This window comes from Panthera leo, chromosome E2 (genome assembly GCF_018350215.1).
Source record: "Panthera leo isolate Ple1 chromosome E2, P.leo_Ple1_pat1.1, whole genome shotgun sequence".
In the NCBI taxonomy this organism is placed as follows: domain Eukaryota; kingdom Metazoa; phylum Chordata; class Mammalia; order Carnivora; family Felidae; genus Panthera; species Panthera leo.
In genome coordinates this window covers 43,190,512-43,213,493 of record NC_056693.1, presented here as the reverse complement: position 1 = coordinate 43,213,493, position 22,982 = coordinate 43,190,512, and the positions used below count along the sequence as shown (strand labels likewise).

The window sequence follows — 22,982 nt, the reverse complement described above, 5'->3', positions numbered from 1 at the left end:
CTATCATAAATTACTAGCCTGAGTATCCAAAATCTGTAAGAGCTCACCAAACTCCACACCCGAAAAACAAATAACCCAGTGAAGAAATGGGCAGAAAACATGAATAGACACTTCTCTAAAGAAGACATCCGGATGGCCAACAGGCACATGAAAAGATGCTCAACGTCGCTCCTTATCAGGGAAATACAAATCAAAACCACACTCAGATATCACCTCACGCCAGTCAGAGTGGCCAAAATGAACAAATCAGGAGACTATAGATGCTGGAGAGGATGTGGAGAAACGGGAACCCTCTTGCACTGTTGGTGGGAATGCAAATTGGTGCAGCCGCTCTGGAAAGCAGTGTGGAGGTTCCTCAGAAAATTAAAAATAGACCTACCCTATGACCCAGCAATAGCACTGCTAGGAATTTACCCAAGGGATACAGAAGTACTGATGCATAGTGGCACTTGGACCCCAATGTTTATAGCAGCACTCTCAACAATAGCCAAATGATGGAAAGAGCCTAAATGTCCATCAACTGACAAATGGATAAAGAAATTGTGGTTTATATACACAATGGAATACTACGTGGCAATGAGAAAGAATGAAATATGGCCTTTTGTAGCAACGTGGATGGAACTGGAGAGTGTGATGCTAAGTGAAATAAGCCATACAGAGAAAGACAGATACCATATGGTTTCACTCTTACGTGGATCCTGAGAAACTTAACAGAAACCCATGGGGGAGGGGAAGGAAAAAAAAAAAAAAAGAGGTTAGAGTGGGAGAGAGCCAAAGCATAAGAGACTGTTGAAAACTGAGAGCAAACTGAGGGTTGATGGTTGATGGGGGGTGGGAGGGAGGGGTGGGTGGGTGATGGGTATTGAGGAGGGCACCTTTTGGGATGAGCACTGGGTGTTGTATGGAAACCAATTTGACAATAAATTTCATATATTGAAAAAAATAAAAAAATAAAACAATTTAAAAAAAAAAAAATAAATAAATTACTAGCCCGTCTCTCCCACACACAACATCCAATACATTAGGGTGTACTCTTTCCAAATCCCCTCTTAGGCCCTTCCTTCTCTCTATACCAGTGGCTTTCTTTTCAATGAAAATTTTTTTTTATTTTGAGATAATTAGAGGCTCACATGCAGTTGTAAGAGTGTGAGCTCCTACGTACTGTTTGCCCAACTTCCCCAATGGTAATATCTTACAAAAGTACAGTATAATGTCACAACCAGGATACTGACATTGATACAGTTAAGACACAGAACAGCTCCATCCCCACCGGGATTCCTTGTGTTGCCCTTTTGTAGCCACAGACCCCATCCCACCACCAGCGGGACAAAAATATCAGAAGCATTTGAGCAGCTTCTTCTTTAACTTCTCACACATACTAGGGGGACATATCAGGACTGGGGACTGGAGGGAAGCTCTCCAGATAATTCTGTTAGATATCCAGCTGAGAAACACTGCTCACACCTCCACACTATCCAATATCAGCTACTCCTACAACGCTGTTTTTCCTAGAAAATGCTTTTTATTTATTTTTTTAAATGTACGTATTTTGAGAGAGAGAGAGAAAGAGAGAGAGTGCACATAAGTGGGGGGAGGGGCAGAGAGAGGGGAAGAGAAAGAGAGAGAGGGGGAGAGAGAGAGAATCCCAAGCAAACTCTGCACTGTCAGCAGGGAGCCTGATGTGGGGCTCACACCCACAAACTGGGAGATTTTGACCTGACTCCGAAAATAGGAGTCAGACACTTAACTGACTGAGCCACCCAGGCGCCCCTAGAAAATACTTTTGAAACCTTGGTCTGAAGTCATACTATTCTCCAGAGCAGCCAGGACATAGGCAACCTACCAGTTACTGCCACCAGAAAACCCTACGGTTCCCAAAACCAACCCCATACAGCTTCCTTCTCTTCCTAACCTTGAGTTCATTCATTCATGCACTGAATGTATATTAATTCCTACAGGGGCCAGGGCTGTGACCTGATACAACACTCATCTATCCACCTGGCCCAGGCGTTCCGCAATGCCTCCTTGCTGCCCAGGCTCCTGGCCCTCAACAGGGCTTAGAGAACTCCTAAGAGTCATACATGTTTATCTCCCACTGCCTTCAGCAAGCACCTGTGATGTGAGTGCCCATTCTGCCTCCCACCAACTCCTGATTACTCCCACCTACAGAGAAGGAGGTTGCACTGGTGAGGAAAAAAAAAAAAAGAAAAGAAAAAGCCCTCCAGGAAAATCAGGAGCCCCTTACCTCACAGTATACAATGTCTGCTCCATAGTCCAGGGCCAGCAGCCGCATTGGGAGAGTGCCTACCCGAACCATAGGGGCTAAGATAAGTTTGTTGTGGTAGCACAGCGACAGGCTGTGTTCAATCATTCCTCCTCTGCTACTGCCTGCAGAAAGGGAAAACAAGAGTCAGAAATCCAAACAAAGAAATATCTTCTGGGGCGCCTGGGTGGCTCAGTCTGTTAAGCATCCTACTCTTGATTTTGGTTCAGGTCATGATCTCTTGGTTCATAAGCTTGAGCCCAGCGTTGGGCTCTGTGCTGACAGTGAGGAGCCTGCTTGGGGTCTCTCTCTCTCCCTCTCTCTCTCTCTCTCTCCCTCTCTCTCTCTCTCTCTCTCTCTCTCTCAAAAATAAATAAACATTAAAAAAAAAAAAGGGAAAAAAAAAATCTCTTCTGTTACCCAGGGCAGGCTTTTCCTCTTCTTTCCAACACACAGGACTTTGTTTTCCTTTTCTCTGATCATAAAAATAATGCTTCCTTATTTATTCATCTAAAGAATATTTATTGGGGCACCTGGGTGGCTCAATCGGTTAAGCCTCTGACTTCAGCTCAGGTCACGATCTCATGGTTCATGAGTTTGAGCCCCACATTGGGTTCTGTAGCACAGGCCCTGCTTCAAATCCTGTCTCCCTCTCTCTCTGCCCCTCCCCCATTCACTCTCTCTCTCAAAAATAAAAATAAACATTAAATAAATAAATAAATAAATAAAATTTATTAAGTGCCTAGTCTTGCCAGTCACTGTCCTAGTCTGATACATGGACACAAAATTGCTGCTCTGGTAGAGCTTTCAATCTAGCAGGGGAACAAAGGCAGAAAACAATACATAACAAACTATACAGTATGTTGGAAAAGTGGTAATGCTACAGATTAAAAAAGCAGGGAGAAAGGAAATTGAAAACACTGGGGATGTGACTGACACATAATGCTGTATCAGTTCAAGGTGTACAACAAAGTGATTTGATATACATATATACTACAAAACGATTACCACAATAAGTTACGTCCATCACCTCACACACTAATAATTTTTTTCTTGTGATGAGAACTTTTAACATATACTCTCAACAACTTTCAAATACACAAAATTATCAACTATAGTCGCTATGTTATACATTACACCCCTAGAACGTATTTATCTTCTCACTGCAAGTTAACACCTTTTGACCACCTTTACCCATTTACCCCACACCCCAGCAGGAAAAATGTAAATAATTGGTATATCAATGGTATATTTTATATGAAAATATTTACATTAAAATATGAAAATATTTATATTAAAATATAAAATTTTAAATAGGTAAACCAGGGCACCTGAGTAGCTCAGTTGGTTTAGCGCCCAACTCTTGATTTCGGCTCAGGTCATGATCTCATGGTTCATGAGATGAAGCCCCAAGTCGGGCTCTGTGCTGACTGCACACAGTGTGCTTGGGATTTTGTCTCTCCCTGTCTCTCTACTCCTCCCCCACTTATGCTCTTGCTCTCTCTCTCTCTCTCTCAAAATAAATAAATAAATAAACCAAAAAAAGCTCAAAATGAAATAAATAGGGAAAACAAGATAGACTTCAATGGGAAGATAACATTTGAGCTAAGATATGAGTTAGCCAAGTTGATATCTAGTAGAAGAATACACAGAAGAAACAGCCAGTGCAAAGGCCCTCAGGCAGGAGCTTGCCTGGTATGTTAGAAAAACATCAAGGAGACCAACATGGTTGGGACACAGAGAGGAGAAGAGAAACTAATGTTTCTCATTACACGATGTTTCTCAGATACACAATGTCACAGCAGTAAACAGGTAGGGTCAGATCCCATATGGCCTTTGTTAGCTCTTCATGAAATAGAAGTCAGCAAAGGGTTTCAAGTAGAGGAGTAGCATGACTGAACATGTTTTCTCATGATCACAGTGATTGCTATAAAAAGAGCAGTCTGTTAGGGGCCAGAGTAAACACAGGGAGACCAGGTACAAGGCTCTTTAGTAACCAACATAAGAGATGAGATAATGGTCGCTCAGGCCAGGTGGTGAGAAGTGGTCATATACCAAAACTACTTTGAAGGCAGAGCCAACAGGCATAAAAAGAAGAAAATCAAAATCCCATATCCCAGAGAGAACTGTTCATATTAATTTATTTATTCTAAGCAAATATGGACCCCTCCAAAAAGTCATAAAGCTGGCTAATCAATGCTGTGTTCTGCTCCATTACTAATACTGTCTACATTTTCTTTTTACTATTCAGCCCATTCTGGTTGGCCCCCACCTCCACCGTTCTATCAAAACTGCTCTAATTAAAGTCACCAATTACCTGGAAGTTAAGCAATCAACCAGACACTTACTTATGACATGGTTGAAACTCCCCTCGTCCTTGATCTCTCTCCTCCCTGGGCTTCTCTGACCCCACACTTTCCTGGTTTTTCTCCCACCAGTCTGCCCTGCTTTTCAGTCTTCTTTGCTGGTTTCACTTCCTCTACTTACCTGTTGAGGTTCTTCCTTAGTCTTGAGTCCTCTTTCCTTCTAATTCCACACATCCTCCCTTGAAAGTTTATTTACTCCCATGGCTTAAAATGTTGATAAAATGCTGGTGATCTCATACCAACTGCTCAAAACACGTCCCTACCCGGCTATCTTAAGGGCATCTTATACCAAACATGCACAAAACAAGATCTTTATCTGCCCTCCTAAGCCACCTCCTCTGTCTTCATTAATTCATTCAACAGAAATTTATCGAGCCCCTCTGATATGCCAAGCACTGGCTGGCACTAGAAATAAAATGATGAGGAGAAGGAGGTACAGTAGAAGAGAGGGTTATAGAAAGGGAACTTAGAAATACGTGTGAAATTATAATCACGTACAGTGCTATGTGAAGGACATGAGGATTTAGGAATTTGTGTCAGAAGGAAAGGGATGGATGGGGGTTGAGGAAGGCTTCCCTTAAGAAATAGTTTCTGATTCGAGATCTCAAGGGAGAGAATTAATCAGGCCAATACACGGAGAGAAAATGTTTCCCATTTCAGCAATTAGCACCTCCATTCACCCAATTACTCATCATTAATCCACATTCTCCACATTCAATCTGTCACTAACTCCTGTGAAACAACCTTCAAAATATAACTCTAATCCATCTGCTTTGCTCCAGTGCTATCCATCTCCAGTGCTACCACTGTGCACAAAGCCAGCCTCCTAATGGGTCTCCCAAATCTAATCTTACCTCCTCCTATCCTCTTTGTGATACTGCGTGGCATTTGAAAAAGGCAACTCTGATAATACCGCTCCCCTGTTTATACCCTTCAATGGCTTCCCACTAAGTTTAGGATAACTGCCAAACCCTTCTGCTGGCCCAAGAAGCCCTGCATGACCTGTCCCTGCCCACGTCTCCAGCTCACCTTGAGCCTTTCTCCCACTCACTCTCCTTGCTCTGGCCACACTGACCTTTGGAAGTCTCCCACACCAAGACCTCTGCTGCCCTGGGGCCCATGTACCCGCAGTCCTCTGTCTGGAACACTCTCCCCGACTCAATCACACACACTCCCACTAAGATCCTCTTGACTTTGAATGTCCCCTTTTTGGAGACATTTCCCTACCAGACAACCGTACTTCAGGTCCCTGGTCACATGCTCTCACAACACTCTGTGCTTCCTGATAGCTCAGTAACAATCCATGTGTTCACACTTATTTGTGTGGTCTCTTCTTTAACCCTTAGCTGGTCCTCTAGATCACCAGCACAACAAGTTCCATAAAGACAGGAGCGTGGCTGTCTAGTTTACTGCCAGGCTTTAGCACGGAGCCCAGCACTTGACCCTTAGCAGCTGCTTTGTAAGGAAGGTGTGACTGAACACCCACCTCTCTGGTGGCTGAGGACACCCTCCTGCAGCATGGTTGATCCAGGAACTCCCTCTGGCACCAGGCCAGCAGTGCCTGACAGGGCCTGCCTCCACGAAGGCTCCTCTCAGAGAAGCTAGGCAGCCCTACCCTTTCCCAGCTACTGGCACAACCATTCACCGGCCCTGAGATCACACCCAGATCACCATTTTAGCACAAACAGAAACAATCTCTCTACCATTCTTTCAAGGAAGGGCTGGTCTTCTCTATGACAGTTTTGATTGCCTTCTCAGACTATAACCTTAACTTCAGTCGCATGGATACAAAATTCCATTAGTTATAATGCCTTCAGATTGAAGATAACAGTATTCAGGAAAAGCAATGAATGGAAAAAACTTTACCAGTCCCATCCACGTAAATTTTCCTGTAGACTACGACCTTGCTTAAAAAGCAATTTCTTTAAAATACAAATTTAGGGGCGCCTGGGTGGCTCGTCGGTTAAGCGTCTGACTTCGGCTCAGGTCATGATCTCACGGTCCGTGGGTTCGAGCCCCGCGTCGGGCTCTGTGCTGACAGCTCAGAGCCTGGAGCCTGTTTCAGATTCTGTGTCTCCCTCTCTCTGTGACCCTCCCCCGTTCATGCTCTGTCTCTCTCTGTCTCAAAAATAAATAAACGTTAAAAAAAAAAAAAAACTTAAAATACAAATTTAGAGTTAAAATGACAATTAGGATTAAATACTTAGAGAATTATCCTATTTCCCACTCAAACCTGTGTAGATAAGAAAAAAATTGAAGCAATCTATTATATTTGTAAGACAAAGAGGTGATATAGCATATCACCATTAAGATTCTGATCTCTGAAATCAGACAGACCTGCAGTGGAATCCCAACTATGCCCCAGGCAGATGAATTAACCTAGTGGAGGCTCAGCCTCTCTCTCTAGAATAAATTAACCTAGTAGAGGCTCAGCTTCTCTCTTTAGAACGAGGCTCCAGCAGAATCTATGTCAGGTGAGACGCTGTGAAGAGTCAATTCTAGGACACACAATAGTTCTCAACACAGAGTAAGGGTTAAATGTTTTGTTTTTTATGTTTATTCATTTTTGAAAGACAGAGAGAGACAGAGCACAAGCAGGGGTGGGGCTGAGAGAGAGTGGGACACAGAATCTGAATGAAGCAGGCTCCAGGCTCCGAGCTGTCAGCACAGAGCCCGACGCAGGGCTCCATCTCACGAACCTTGAGATCATGACCTGAGCCGAAGTCAGATGCTCAACCAACTGAGCCACCCAGGCGCCCCTGTAAGGGTTAAATGTTAACTGCTCTCATTATTGGGCTTTTTACACTTGCAACACATTCTATGATTACATCAACAAACATCTACCAGTTCTTTTAGGATCAAGGCACTGTGTGGGGTGTTGAAGGTAAAGAAATGGAAGGAACTAAGCTCTTGACTTCAAGGAGCTTCTCGGTTCTGCCACTGCCACCTATCAAGTGAATGATGGCAACAGCCTGCAAACCAGTCTCTGCTTCCAGGCTCATTATGTTCAATTTATGTTCTTTCCAGCAGTCAGAGGAGTCTTTCAAAACACAAATCAGGACAAGATATTCCATTCTCCAAATGGAATTCTTGCCCTTAGAATTAAGTTGCAGCTCCTTAATATTGCAAACAAGTCCTCCCCCTGCCTTCCTCAGAAGCACTATCTTTCATCACTTGCCTCCTGCCCTCTTACCTCCCCCATGCTAAGCTTCAGCTATTCTCAAGTATTTCTAGTTCCCAAATTGTCCTGCTCTCTCTCTCTCTGAACAAGTTGCCCCTACATAGAACACATATTCCTATTCCCCCACCTGGCTGACTTCCAGTAGCCTTTCAGAACCTCAGTACAGATGTCACCTGCTCCAGAAAGCCTTCCCTGACACTTACCTTCCAGAGTAAGGGCACCTCCTCTTAGCTCATGTCTTTCTTAGCATTAAGTACACTCTTGTAATTCCAAGAGCAACTAACTATCAATCTGCCTCCCACATCACAAGGTGAAGGCAAGCACTGCACCTTGCTCATCACCAGGTCCTGTCACAGAGCACACAGTCTGGCATAATGTAGGTGTTTAGAGTTTGTTGTAAAAAGAAGTTAACAAGTCAAGTGGCAACGAGAATTTATGGTTCATGCTTCAGCCACAGAAGAGCTCTATCAAAGACAAATGTGCTCTATCACAGAGCATTTAAAGTGCCTCATCACAACCCCTATCAAAATAACACCAGCATTCTTCACAGAGCTAGAACAAACACTCCTAAAATTTGTATGGAACCAGAAAAGACCCCGAATAGCCAAAGCAATCTTGAAAACCAAAGCTGGAGGCATCACAGTCCCAGACTTCAAGCTGCATTACAAAGCTGTAATCATCAAGACAATATGGTACTGGCACAAGAACAGACACTCAGATCAGTGGAACAGAATAAAGAACCCAGATATGGACCCACAAACATATGGCCAACTAATCTTTGATAAAGCAGGAAAGAGCATCCAATGAAATAAAGACAGTCTCTTCAGCAAGTGGTGTTGGGAAAACTGGACAGCGACATGCAGAAAAATGAACCTGGACCACTTTCTTATACCATACACAAAAATAAACTCAAAATGGATGAAAAACCTAAATGTAAGACAGAAAGCCATCAAAATCTTAGAGGAGAGGGGCACCTGAGTGGCTCAGTTAAGCGTCTGACTTCAGCTCAGGTCATGATCTCGCAGTTTGCGAGTTCGAGCCCCGCGTCAAGTTCTGTGCTGACAGCTCAGAGCCTGGAGCCTGCTTCAGATTCTGTGTCTCCTTCTCTCTCTGCCCCTCCCCCACTCATGCTCGCTCTCTCTCTCTCTCTCTCTCTCTCTCTCTCAAATATAAATAAACATTAAAAAAATTTTTTTTTAAATCTTAGAGGAGAAAGCAGGCAAAAACTTCTTTGACCTTGGCCACAGCAACTTCTTACTCAACACGTCTCTGGAGGCAAGGGAAACAAAAGCAAAAATGAACTTTGGGACCTCATCAAGATAAAAAGCTTCTGCACAGCAAAGGAAACAATCAGAAAAACTAAAAGGTAACCGATGGAATGGGAGAAGATGTTTGCAAATGACATATCAAATAACATACCAGCTAAAGGGTTAGTATCCAAAATCTATAAAGAACTTATCAAACTCAACACCCAAGAAACAAATAACCCAGTGAAGAAATGGGAAAAAGACATGAATAGACACTAATCCAAAGAAGACATCCAGATGGCCAATCGACACATGAAAACAATGTTCAACATCACTCATCACAGGGAAATACAAATCAAATCACAATGAGATACCACCTCACACCTGTCAGAATGGCTAACACTAACAACTGAAGCAACAACAGATGGGGGTGAGGATGCAGAGAAAGAGGATCTCTTTTGCACTGCTGGTGGGAATGCAAACTGGTGCAGCCACTCTGGAAACAGTATGGAGGTTCCTCAAAAATTTAAAAATAAAACTACCCTATGATCCAGCAATTGGGCTACTAGGTATTTATCCAAGAGACACAGGTATGCTGTTTCGAAGGGGAACATGCACCCCAGTGTTTATAGCAGCGCTATTGACAATAGCCAAAGTATGGAAACAGACCAAATGTCCATCGATGGATGAATGGATAAAGAAGATGTGGTAGGGGCGCCTGGGTGGCTCAGTCAGTTAAGTGTCCGACTTCGACTCAGGTCATGATCTCGCGGTCTGTGAGTTCAAGCCCCACATCGGGCTCTGTGCTGACAGCTCAGAGCCTGGATCCTGCTTCAGATTCTGTGTCTCCCTCTTTCTCTCTCCTCCCCTGCTCATGCTCTGTCTCTCTCTTCTCAAAAATAAATAAACATCAAAAAAAATTAAAAAAAAAAGATGTGGTACACACACACACACAATGGAGTATTACTTGGCAATCAGAAAGAATGAAATCTTGCCATTTGCAACTACATGGATGGAACTAGAGGGTATTATGCTAAGCAAAATTAGTCAGCCAGAGAAAGACAAATAGCATATGACTTCACTCCTACGAGGACTGTAAGAGACAAAACAGATGAACATAAGGGAATGGAAGTAAAAATAACATAAAAACAGGGAGGGGGACAAAACATAAGAGACTCTTAAATATAGAAAACAAAGACAGGGGGCGCCTGGGTGGCTCAGTCGGTTAAGCGTCCGACTTCAGCTCAGGTCACGATCTCATGGTCCATGAGTTCGAGCCCCGCGTCAGACTCTGGGCTGATGGCTCAGAGCCTGGAGCCTGCTTCCAATTCTGTGTCTCCCTCTCTCTCTCCCCCCCCCCCGCTTTCATGCTCTGTCTCTCTCTGTCTCAAAAATAAATAAATGTTAAAAAAAATTAAAAAAAAAAAAAAAAAGAAAGAAAACAAAGACAGGGTTGCTGGAGGGACTGTGGGAGGGGGGATGGGCTAAATGGGTAAGCGGCATTAAGAAATCTACTGAAATCATTGTTGCACTATATGCCAGCTAACTTGGATGTAAATTAAAAAATAAATAATTAACTAAATAAAATTAAATAAATAAATAAATAAATAAAAATAAAGTGCCTTGTACCTCCAGTTTTGGTTACAGAGCAGACAAATGCCGCCCCACTCTCTTGCTCACCCAGTAAAGGACTGTAAGCTCTTTATCCTACTCAAATGAGAGCTACCACTTGAGTGAACAAGATTCAGATAAGAAAGCAGCAGGAGATGAAGTTGAAGCCAGATTCTGGAGAGTGACTAGGAGATAAGCTGTAGGCCATGGGCATCCATTGATGGCTTTTGAGTCAAGGGGTGACACGGCCATGGCTGTGCTTAGGAAGATCACTTGCACAACAGACGATGGGCTGGAGGGTAAAGGACAGGAAGGAGATAAGGAGTTGGATTAGAAAGAAGGTGAAATAGTCTAGGCATATAATGACAAGAGCTGAAAAGAAAATGGCCAGTACTTACACAACAGCCCTGATGTAGGCTGGGAAATGAAGGAACAGGGAGGGAATACTAATAGCCACTTTTCATTTTTATAATGCCTTGCAATTTCCAAAATGCTTCATTTATAAGTATTGTGATTCTCAAACCTGGCAGCACATTAGAATCATCTGAAAGGCTTAAAAAAATACCAATGTTCAGGGGCACCTGGGTGGTTCAGTCGGTTGAGTGTCCAACTTCGGCCCAGGTCATGATCTCATGGTCTGTGAGTTCAAGCCCCGCGTCGGGTCTGTGCTGACAGCTTAAAACCATGGAGCCTGTTTCAGATTCTGTGTCTCCCTCGCTCTCTGACCCTCTCCCGTTCATGCTCTGTCTCTCTCTGTCTCAAAAGATGAATAAACATTTAAAAAAAAATTTTTTTTAAATACCAATGTTCAGGCCTTACCCCAAACGAATTAAGTCAGAATGTAAACTCCTGTTTTGTTCACTGTCTCTTTGAATAGTACCCAGCACATACATGGTGCTCAGGAAATATTTATTGAATGAATAAATGAATGAATGACTATACCATTATCAGCTGAGATCCAAGGGACAATTGTGTTGAAAACTTACGGAGTAACCAGGCAATATGAATTACCATGGCAGCCCTGGGACAAAATACTACCAAGTTAGGCCCCTACTCCCAGGAGCTTACATTCTTTCCACAATAAGTAAACCTTTCTTATTTCTAGAGCACTATACTATAAAACATGTATCTCAATAACAACTAGAGGTTACTCAATGTCTGCTGTGAGCAGAAGGAAAATAAAGGGGACTTATTCAGTGGCTGATGAACTGAGAAGAAATTAAGGGTCATAGGCAGAGACCAGCTCAGACAGATTCCAATCCTTATGAGATTTTGTAAGGGCTCAAGCATGATGAGAAAGCAGCCATATACTAACCAGCTTCCCTGCCCCAAATATTTGGACAGAACCCAAATGCAAGTACATACCTATGTAGTATTCTTTTCTGATAATTCTTTTAATATATCTGTTCTGGCTTTGTGCAAATCAAGTCTTTGTTTTACATCTGAAATAAGCAGTGGCACATGCAAATGGATAAAACCTGTTGAGTTAGATATACATAGATAAGAAACAAGGAGCCCTGAGTCCTTGAAAAGAATCATAAAAGTAGTATAGAATTACAATCTGTCTGACCATTCATTCAGAGTCTCAACAAAGATATGGGCAATTCTAGTTGTTACAGCAGTTCTTTGTAGCAAATTCAGAATCTGCCAGTTACCTATAGGTCCTAGTTCTGCCTTCTGGAATGGTATACCTCACAGTATACCTCATCTCTTTTCTTTTCTTTTCTTTTTAATGTTTATTTATTTTTGAGAGAGAGAGAGAGAGAGAGAGAGAGAGAGAGGCAGAGCATGGGCAGGGGAGGGGCAGAGAGAGGGAGACAGGATCCAAAACAGGCTCTGCGCTGACAGCAGAGAGCCCAATGTGGGGCTCAAACTCACAAACTGTGAGATCATGACCTGAGCCAAAGTCAGACACTTAACCAACTGAGCCACCCAGGTGCCCCTGATCTCTTTTCCATCCGGTATACTGCCCAAATACATGAGGACAGTTTTGTACTCCCTAAACTTCTCTTCTCCAGCTTCACTCTCTTGAATCACTTTTTCTTGCGTTTATGATTTTCAGGGTCCCCAACGTTCCTGATCTCAAGGGCACAGCAAGCAATGGCATCAGTGTACTTGGCTACCGATTCTGGGGAGGAGGCGGACTCAGTGCAAGAGCTTCCCAAATGTGCCTACCTAAAGGGAAAGTTACATGTACCTCAGCCTCTCTTCAGTCCTCATCTTGTATGCAGGGTTTCTCAACAACTCACTATTCATGTATTGGTCAGATAATCATTTTTTGTTAGGGGCTTTCCTATGCATTGTACAATGTTTAGCAATATCCCCAGCCTCTACCTACTAGATGCCAGTAGCAACTTCCCAGATGTGACAACTAAATATGTCTCCAACCTCTGTCAAATCTCCTGGGGCGGGGGGGGGGGGGGGGGGGGGGGCGGGCAAGTAGGGAGGGAAGGATGCAAAATCACCCTCACTACAGAGTCACTGCTCTATCCAACGACTCTGTTCCCTGGTACTACTCAAAACTCTCTCCTCTGCTGATTCAACAGGTAACTCTCCAGGAAGTCTACTTATATATCAAAATGGCATTTGAAAATTTAAAAGTATTTATCTTTTTGGAAACAACATTTGTTGGCGAGGCTGTGGAGAAAAAGGAACCCTCCTGCACTGTTGGTGGGAATTCAAACTGGTATACCCGCTGTGGAAAACAGTATGGAGGTTCCTCAAAAAATTAAAAATAGAATTGCCACATGACCCAGCAATTCCACTACTGGGTATTTACCCAAAGAATACGAAAACACTAATTTGAAAAAATATATGCACCCCTATGTTTATTGCAGCATTATTTACAATAGCCAATCATGGAAGCAACCTAAGTGTCCCTTGATATTTGAATAAAGAAGACCATAAACACACACACACACACACACACACACACACACACACACACACACGATACATATATATATCCTATATAGGATATATATATCCTATATAGGATATATATAGGATATATATATGATATATATGATATATATATCCTATATAGGATATATATAATTCAGCAATTAATAATGAAACCTTGCTATTAGCAACAACAGGATGAATGATCTAGAAAGTATAATGCTAAGTGAAAGAAGTCAGTCAGAGAAAGACAAAAAAGACACGGGGGTTTTGTAACCTAAACATCTGAATTCAAGTAAAATACTGTGTCTGACTAGGGCTATGTGAGGCAACCCACACATGTGAGGAAGGACCCTCCTCACCACTGTTCAAGCAATTTAGCTATCTGGCTGGGATGCTGGTAGAGGTGAGCAGACTGCAAGAATGTAAGGTTCAGAATGAAAAGTTGGGAGTGGTGGCAAGAGAATGGAGAGTGAAAAAGAAGGGGAAAGGTATAAAGAGAAGGGTCTGCTTGAAATAAAGCCTGAAGGTCTTACCTCCCACTTCACAAAGAGGCCATCAGCTTGCCCTCTCGGCTCTCAGCTCTCGGCCAAGAGGAATGGGAGTGCCTAGATCTAAGACATCTGGCTCTTGTCTTGTCCCCCAGGCCTGACCATTCATTCAGAGTCTCAACAAACATTTATTACCAGACCTTGCGCGTGGACCATATCTGGGAAGGCACCACCGCACCCTCCGAATTTACAGGAGGAGACCAGCACTGGACAAGTCATCAAAGGTGCGGTGAGAGCGAGAAAGGAGAATGGCAGGGATCGGACACCCGATCACCAGAAGCCCTCCGCCCTCTGGTCCAAGAGGCCAGGCCTCCATCGCCGCTTATCGCCAGACCCGGGAGCCTGCCTCCATCGCGCCCTTTTCCCCAAGGTTGGTCCGGGTCTGGATGTCACCAACCCCGGTTCAGACCTACAGACCTCACCACAGTTGAACTTTACAGATTCCCCCTCCTTCCTCACGGTTCGCCGACTCCGCAAGTCTTACTGAGCCACGCCAGACACCGTCCTCGAGGCTCTTGCGCGCCCGTGACGTCACTGCCGTGCGCCTCTCCTACATCAAAGAGACTATGGATCTCACACGGCCGCCGCGGTTGGTGTGGCTCGCATCTCGGTTACTTCTCGCTCCTCGACGAGGCCTGGTGGTCCGCCGTCCCGACGAACCCTTGCCCGTGGTGCGCATCCCGCGGGCTCTACAGCGGCGGCAAGAACAGCGGCAGAGCGGGCGGAGCCCCCAGCGGCTGGTGTTGGCGCGACCTGGCCCGCTGCTGATCTCAGCGCGGCGGCCAGAGTTGAACCAGCCGGCGCGCCTCACGCTGGGCCGGTGGGAGAGCGCGCCACTAGCTTCGCGTGGCTGGAAAAATCGGCGCTCCCGCCGGGACCACTTCTCCATCGAGCGTGCGCAACACGAGGCGCCGGCTCTTCGGAACCTCTCGTCCAAGAGCAGCTTCGCGGATCTGGGTCTGGAACCTCGCGTGCTGCGTGCTCTACAGGATGCTGCTCCTGAAGTCGTTCGGCCTACGACCGTGCAGTCAAGCACCATCCCCTCCCTACTTCGCGGCTGCCACATCCTTTGCGCGGCGGAAACCGGCAGTGGCAAGACTCTCGGATACCTACTACCTCTGGTTCAACGGCTCTTGGGCCAACCAAATCTGGACTCCCATAGTCTGCCTGCTCCTCGAGGCCTGGTCCTTGTGCCTTCGCGAGAATTAGCCGAACAGGTGCGGGCGGTGGCGCAGCCCTTGGGCAGCTCCTTGGGCCTTCAGGTGCGGGAGCTAGGGGGAGGCCATGGCATGAGCAGGATCCGAATGCAACTGTCCAAACAACCTCCAGTAGATGTACTAGTGGCCACTCCAGGGGCTTTGTGGAAGGCCTTGAAGAGTCAACTAATCAGCCTGAAGCAGCTCTCCTGTTTGGTATTGGATGAGGCAGACACGCTTTTGGATGAAAGCTTCCTGGAACTAATGGACTACATCTTGGAGAAGAGCTATATAGCAGAAGGCCCAGCTGACTTAAAAGACCCCTTCAATCCCAAAGCTCAGTTAGTGCTGGTGGGGGCCACATTTCCCGAAGGTGTAGGCCAGCTGCTGAGTAAAGTTGCCAGCCCAGACTCTCTGACCACCATTACCAGCTCCAAGCTCCACTGCATCATGCCTCATGTCAGACAGACATTTATGAGGCTGAAGGGAGCAGAGAAGGTGACTGAATTAGTGCAGATCCTCAAGCAACATGACAAAGCATATAGGACTGGCCCCTCCGGAACTGTTCTAGTGTTCTGTAATAGCTCAAGCACTGTGAACTGGCTGGGATATATTCTGGACGATCACAAAATCCAACACCTAAGGCTGCAGGGACAAATGCCAGCCTCAATGAGGGCCGGTATCTTCCAGTGCTTCCAGAAGGGCTCCCGAGACATTCTTCTCTGCACAGACATAGCCTCTCGGGGCCTGGACAGCTCCCACGTAGACTTAGTTGTCAATTATGATTTCCCCCTCACTCTGCAAGACTACATCCACAGAGCCGGGAGGGTGGGCCGTGTAGGGAGTGAGGTGCCTGGCACTGTCATCAGCTTTGTAACCCATCCCTGGGATGTAAGCCTGGTTCAGAAGATTGAGCTGGCAGCTCGCCGGAGGAGAAGCCTTCCAGGACTAGGGTCCTCAGTGAGAGAGCCTTTGCCCCAGCAAATCTGATGGCAGCCGGCTTAAATATGATGACATTAACAGGGATCCTTCCCTTTGTCCTGGGTGGGTGAGCACACTTATCGTAGGATGCCCTGGGCTGCCCAGTCACCCCCCCTGAAGCCCTGGTGAGCTGCTATCTGGCTTCCAAAGGTAAGATGTGGCCAGATGTAGAGAATGAGCTACTGAGGATGATTCCTTGTGGGCTTTGACATGACTCATGAAAAATAAAGTAGATTTTTGTCTTTGTATTATGTCATAGTTTCTAACAGTAAATGATGTGTTCATTGAATTGTGAGAAGATTCACACTCCAGACTACCACACCTAGGACAGAGGCTCTTTCAGTTGCTGTTTGAATTAATAAACGTTTAGATTTTATTTCCTGCCCCCAAAACATCCATTAAGCCCCCAGAGAAGGGAAAGGGGATGTGACTAGCAGTAGAGAGATTTTCTTCACCAACAGTGCCCATGGCAAGCTTGGGCATTCTTGGTGAAATCTCTCTGGGAAGTACTGGCAGAAGAATAAAAAACAGGCTGACACAAAAGTATTGCTTGGTGTGCATTTCCAGGCTCTACCTTCTTTCTCATCTCTTCACGGCAGGGGAAGAGAAGAGAAACAAAACTGTTTACAAAATTGGCAAAATAAGCATATAGCTTCCTCTCACTATCTCCTAGGTTCCGGCTTCTGCAGCATTATACAAGCCTAAGTAATGAGGAGCAGCTGAGGTCAAATATAATACTGCACAAAACAACTTAAAAATACTTCCACACTGAAACAGATAAGGAGGCAAAGAACAGAAATGGACCCATGGCAATCTTTGCCAGAAGACAATGTTGTACTAAATGTATAATCATAGCTCTCTTTTTCATGTGAGGAAACTTGAGGCTCAGAGGGATAAAACAACTTGCTCAAAATCATACACATAAGTATGATAGAATCTGGTCTGTCTGCACTGGGGGTTGAGTTATTTACCAACTTTTAATAGTGCCCACTTGGACTCTCAAAAGCAACCCAATTTGGACAATAATTTGGTCACTCTGTCCATGAATCAGTGTGGCAAAACTGCCCAGGAGGCTTGTCTAAAGTACAGATTCCAGGGGCCCCTGGCTGACTCAGTCACTAGAGCATGCGACTCTTGATCTCAGGGTTGTGAGTTCAGGCCTCACAATGGACGGAGAGATTACTTAAAAATAGTTTTGTTTTTTTTTTTTAAGTACAGATTCCTGAGCTCAGAACCATTTGTCTGTGCCATTCTGCTTTCCCCAGAGACCCAGCCAGGTCCTGATAAGGTATCAGTAACCCCACCAGGTCAGAGTGATGTTCCCAGACAATAATCTCTCTGGAGCCTTGGAGAATCTTAAGTGGTCTTATGCTGGCCCACCTGCCAGAATGAACCTCCTCCAGAGCTCTCCCCTTCACATTTTACCTCCTAGCACTCCCTAGGGGCAGACCTGATTTTGTGTGTCCTAACTTGCATCACACTAATTCAAGCAACTTAGGAATAGAAAATGATGTGGTTCTCAACCAGGGTTGCCCAACCTCTAAAATAGTGGTCTAATCATTCTCTACCTCCGGGACATCTCTCCTTCCCAACTGCCCCAGGAGACAAGCATCCCATCTTTGCATGTTCGAGGTCAGCAACAGGGGGCCCCCTCACAAAGAAGGTTCTCTCTCATTGCTAGGATGTCCTTGGCTGCACTGTATCAAAGTCGGGCCCAAATATGGTTCCTTCCTATAGGCCTGATCAGGCTAAGGGCAGAGTTATCTCTACTCCTCCTCTCAGGAGGATCCAGCCAACATAGTAACACCTCTTCACAGTTTGACCACGTTTTTCACCTGGACTTCTCCTAAGCCCATCCTAAGCTTCATCCTTTCATGGTGGTAGTAGCATTGTTAATACAGTATTTGCCTTTTGGGGGGAGAGATGAATGTAATGATTAGGTTGTCATTTTGTGTTATGTCATTTTGTCATGAATTTGTTTTGAATTTTATATTAAAATGGGCCCACTATTCCCACTTTGTGAAGCCATTCAGGACCCTCATTTTGCCTTGGAACACGTTTGATATCTCTCCCAGTGTCACTTTGAAATGTGATGAGCTTGCCCACACATTTCTTTCGGGTATAAATCCAGAGCCCAACATGAAGCCCTACCGTCCAGCAGAACACTTCTCCACTACCTGTGGAACCTTGGTTAGGCCCCTTAACCTGCTGGTTTTTTGAGCCCTCAGTTGTAAAAACTTGAGGGGTATGTGAATTTACATTTGGGGCACAAGTTCAGTAAGAGCTTGTCTTTGCTTTTATTATTCCCAGCTGGAATGTTTTCCCTCACCTCTCCATGGGTCCAAATCTAACTTGTCTTTCAGGCCCACTGCCAAGGAGCCTTCCACACAAATTTCTGCCTGTCTAGCTATTGAATACTTAGGGTCAGTACCATACAACCAGGCTGTGTCTTAGGTTAATCTTGTCTCTCAAGCCAATGGCAGAATGTGGGTTTCTCTTCCCCTCTTTTGGTCCCTGGGGCTGTGCCGGCCTATAGGTATGCTCCACGGGAAGTGGCTGGGTGAGGAGAAAGATGGGAGGGCCCAGGCAGGGTGTTCCTCTGCCTCCACTCTGCTCTCCTCCGATAAAACTCAGAGAGCCTAAAAGCTGCCCCTCAAGTCACAGATTCCTTATGTGACCTCACTGGGTAGTGATGACCTCACAGGCCTTTTCACAGTTACCATGACAGGGTAACTACACAAACGTGGTGCTTTCAGGAAAGCTTCCCTACCAGTTCTCTACCAGATACCAGTCTGTTTGGATGCCTGAGAGAGAATGTCTGACCGGATCTTCTATATTCATTCTAATTTGTCCTCTGTCCCCTGGGAGGGCAGCACAGCAGGTAAGCGTAGGCCAGGCATCTGTACAAGAGTCACTGGTGTACACACAACTTCACATGGCTGCCACATGTTGCTTTGGGGCTTGCCCGCCACACCTCTGAGCTTCTCCAACTGTAAGTAATAGCCCTCAGGGACCCACAGTGTTCCTGCTCATTGCCGAAGACACGTAAAATGTCATCCCTGGGCAACTATTCAGAAAGCTTCTAAACTTTATAAATGTAGCTTTTCCCTTTTGGGCTACAAGATGCTTCCATTCTGACCCTTTCCTGATCGGCCTCTTAGCAAAAGTCGAGCGAATTTTTGTTGGCAAGTAAGAAATGGAGCAGTTTGAGGAAGAACCGTTGAGGTCCGCTCATGAACCTCGCCTTCAAACCCAGGCACCTTCACCATGCTGTCGTGTAAACATCCACATGGGGCCCCTCAAACACACCCCAAACGGAGCTGCTGAGTACTGGGGTAAGGGTGGTGGTGTCATGTGCACGGGCAGAACAAAAGAGCCAAGGAGAGTGATGAAGTGATACCAAGACTGGAGGGTTGATGAAATGGTGTCCCAGGAGGTTGGGTTGATGTGAGCCTAGACTTGCTACCCAGAATCTGGCTTTGAACCTCCTGATCATTCTGCCTTAGTATTTGGCCATTTTCTAATCTAGATAAAAATATTAGAGGGCTAGAGGACAGTGTGGTTGAAACAGGCAGTATGAATGGGGCCCAAGAGGAGTTGCCCAAGAGGAGATGGGAGGGTTTCTTAATCCATTTATTTTAGGTTATTTTTTCCAACACTTGAAAGGTATTTCCATTAAATCTTCAGAAGTTACAGACCTTAGGAATTTCCCCCCTATGGAAGGGAGAGATGGAGGGGATCCTGGTTGCAACTGTTTTCAGGCTCTACTGTTTCCTCTGAGAATGGGGAACAGATTTCCAGGTCTCCTGCTGCTGCCATGAGCTCCAGAGAATCACCTTTGCAGCCATGTTCCTTCTCTAGGGGACCCATTGGGGTGACTGGCCAAGGCTGTGTTTTGAATACCAAGCAGATTAAAGGGCTTCAGCCAGAAACTGGGAGAGACATGAGACGGGAGGTCTGGCAGGACACTGTATACAGCAGAAATGACTGATTAGATCTGATTTTCTTTCCAACAGCAGGGGCTCCCTCTTCTCCTACACCTGGTCACTACCATGTCCTCTACCGAGGGTGTGGAGAAACCCAGGTGGGCTGGCATGGGGAGACGTACTGCCTGGTTGGTGGCTACCGGACCTATGGGGATGCTCCTGTGGCCACCCCAGCAAAGATGGAAGCAGAGAAACCAATTCCCAGCCAGGCTCCCAAAAGACGTCGAGCTATGGCAGAGTCAAACAAAGATGTAGGTTGCTCCAGCCCCAAAATTCGGCGATTGAAGCACAGTGGCAGGAGGCTGACCCCAAAGAAGCTTGCTGACTGAGCCACTTTACAGGAATGGCAAACATTTAACTGCTTAAGACAGCTAATGCCTCTTCCTGAAGTGACCCCCCACTGCCCACCACTGGAGATTAGAACCTGAGCCATTCTGTCTGAGCCTTCCTCAGCCAGGAGCCTCCTTCCATACTAACTGGCCATGGGCAAGGAGCCATAGAAGCTGAGATTTGAAATGAAAGCCTGCTCTGAACATCCCAGAGCCAAAACTGGCCTGGAAGAAACCCTGATGTTTCTCCACTCAATCCTGTAGAGTCCCTTCTCAGGAAGAAGAAAGCAAAGTTCGCACTCTTTGAACCAAGGAGGATGCAGGAGCAGAGGGAGCATTCAGAGTGGCCTTAGCAGGGACTCAGTCCATCAGATGGACTCTTGCCCTGAGTCATTCATTGCCAGCAGTCACCAATTAAACCAAGAGGAGCTGGACTTTTTTAAACTGAAAAAAGCAATATGGGTCTACCGAGGGAGCCTCTTGTCTGGAGTGGCAGGAGGCAGAAAAAGGAAATCCAGGAAGACCCGCTCCCCAGAGCAGGAAGAAAATGGAGAGTTGGGTGGCGCCACCACTGAGGCTCACGTGCTCCTTCATTCCCAGTCCTTCTTAGCCCCAATGGGATTTCTTACTGTTCAATAAAATGGTTTTCTCTAACATATTTGACTTGAAATCCAGCTTGTCCAAGGCCAGGCCCCAAATCTTCCTTTTCCCTTGAAGTACATTTCCACATGGGGTATCTGGTGCTCTAACACCTTCTGCCTCCAAAAAAAGACCCGTGAGTGCAGCTTCTAACTGTATGGCTACCATAATGACACCCGTGCAAATTGGGGTAGGACACAGGCAGGTTCTTTAGGAGCCCAAGGGTGGCTGGGTGGTTCAATTGGTTAAACGTCTGATTCTTCATTTCGGCTGAGGTCATCATCTCACAGTTCGTAAGATTGAGCCCTGTGTCAGGCTGCACGCTGACATCAGGGAGCCTGCTTGGGATTCTCTGTCTCCCTCTCTCTCTCAGCCCCTCCCTGGCTCATGCTCTCTCTCTCTCTGTCTCTCTCTCGCTCTTGCTTTCACTCTTGCTCTCACTCTTGCTCTCTGTTGCTCACTCTCTCTCTCTCTCAAAGTAAATAAATAAACTTTAAAAAATGGTGAGCTTAATGAGAACTTCCCCCTGTTTTGTGTGCGTGTGTGTGTGTGTGTGTGTGTGTGTGTGTAAGGAGATGGGAGGCAGGACTGAGAAGATGTTCTGTGTGTCAATCCACTTTCCAATTTACTCAACAAATATTTATTGAGCACCTGCTAGTTGCTTGGAGTATATCAGTGAATAAGATGATTGAAATCCCTCTCTTCAAAATACCCACAAACTAAAGAGACAAGTAAATTTATATAGTTTCAAGTAATTATACCTGCTATAAAGAAAAGTAAAATAGGATAAGAGTATAGTGTGATGAGGGGGTGCTAGGTTCCACAAGGTAAGCAGGGAAGGCTTCTTTGAGGAGGTGACATCTCAGTGAAGATGTGAGGGAATCCTGTGAAGAGCTGGAAGGAAACTATTTTTGGAGGAGGAAATGGCAAGTGCAAAGACCCTGAGGTAGGAATGAGGCTGGCCTGTTCTAGGACCAATAGAAAGGTCAGTGTGGGCAGAGAAGAAAGAGAAGAAAGAGATGGTTGGAAAAGTAGACATGGGCCAGACCATAGCAGGCCTTGTCAGCCATGTTGAGGAATGTGGATCTGAAGTGTGAGGGGAAATCCTAGGTGGGAGTTGAGCAGAGTGGTGAAATGATCAGATATAGATGCTAAGAAGATCATTCCAACTACTGTGTGCCATGGCAGCGAGATGCTGGCTGTTACCAATAAATGTCTCTCTCAGCACTTATGGGGACAATTGGTCCTGGGGAGTGGGGGTAAGAGAAGATCCTCAGAGAAGAAAGAGCACAGGGTGTGTGTGGGCCTCTGTGCTAGGCCCACCCGCCTCAGCATCCCACATCAAAAGGGGGCACTGTCAGCAGCATGTAGCCCTCAGGCCCAGATGAAGCCACTCACCCTGTGGATGGCACACACACCCTCAAGGGCCACAACAGCGAGAGTCTTGCTCCTCCCTAGACACCCTCAAGGCCAGGAAAGGTCCCGATAACTTAAGGAGTTTCCCTAACCTGGGTTAGAGGAAGGAAGCAGCACAGGCCCTGCCTGGGGCATTCCCACTTTGAGTCTCAACTAACCCACAAGACAGCTAATGCCTCTTCCTGCAGCAGCTCCCACTCCCCACCACTGGAGATTAGAACCTTACATTGCTGATACTTGGTGTGACTGAGGAAGATTTGCGATCCTAGAGGAGTCAGGTAGGTTGGCAGTTCCCAAACATGAGGCAAACAGATT

At 45.7% G+C, this 22,982-nt stretch overlaps 3 protein-coding genes across 8 annotated transcripts in view; 2 read left to right on the top strand and 1 right to left on the bottom strand.

Moving 5' to 3' along the window:
* DUS2 (dihydrouridine synthase 2) overlaps window positions 1-18,904 on the bottom strand; it is a 55,223-nt gene extending 36,319 nt beyond the window's left edge. The window contains exons 1-3 of one of the 6 annotated variants that reach the window (XM_042919301.1): window positions 14,538-14,779; window positions 12,034-12,146; window positions 2,246-2,388 (exon numbers count right to left, since the gene is read on the bottom strand). In XM_042919301.1, coding sequence (XP_042775235.1) covers window positions 2,246-2,371 — 126 coding nt within the window. In that variant the 5' untranslated portion in view covers window positions 2,372-2,388; window positions 12,034-12,146; window positions 14,538-14,779. The other 5 variants (XM_042919303.1, XM_042919300.1, XM_042919302.1 and 2 more) reach the window with 5 other exon arrangements.
* DDX28 (DEAD-box helicase 28) lies at window positions 14,674-16,548 on the top strand. Its single transcript, XM_042919298.1, has one exon. The coding sequence runs from the start codon at window positions 14,687-14,689 to the stop codon at window positions 16,304-16,306; it is 1,620 nt and encodes a 539-aa protein (XP_042775232.1). The 5' UTR covers window positions 14,674-14,686; the 3' UTR covers window positions 16,307-16,548.
* Window positions 18,905-19,035: 131 nt separating the features above from the next.
* Window positions 19,036-21,428, top strand: DPEP2NB (DPEP2 neighbor). Its single transcript, XM_042920343.1, has 2 exons — window positions 19,036-19,178; window positions 20,314-21,428. The coding sequence occupies exons 1-2, from the start codon at window positions 19,112-19,114 to the stop codon at window positions 20,610-20,612; spliced, it is 366 nt and encodes a 121-aa protein (XP_042776277.1). The 5' UTR covers window positions 19,036-19,111; the 3' UTR covers window positions 20,613-21,428.
* The last annotated feature ends 1,554 nt before the right edge of the window (window positions 21,429-22,982 follow it).

Coding starts and splice junctions, on each gene's coding strand:
- DPEP2NB (XM_042920343.1), top strand. CDS start 19,112: ATGTCTGACCGGATCTTCTATATTCATTCTAATTTGTCCTCTGTCCCC. Junction 19,179..20,313: donor CTGGGAGGGCAGCACAGCAG/GTAAGCGTAGGC, acceptor TCTTTCCAACAG/CAGGGGCTCCCTCTTCTCCT.
- DDX28 (XM_042919298.1), top strand. CDS start 14,687: ATGGATCTCACACGGCCGCCGCGGTTGGTGTGGCTCGCATCTCGGTTA.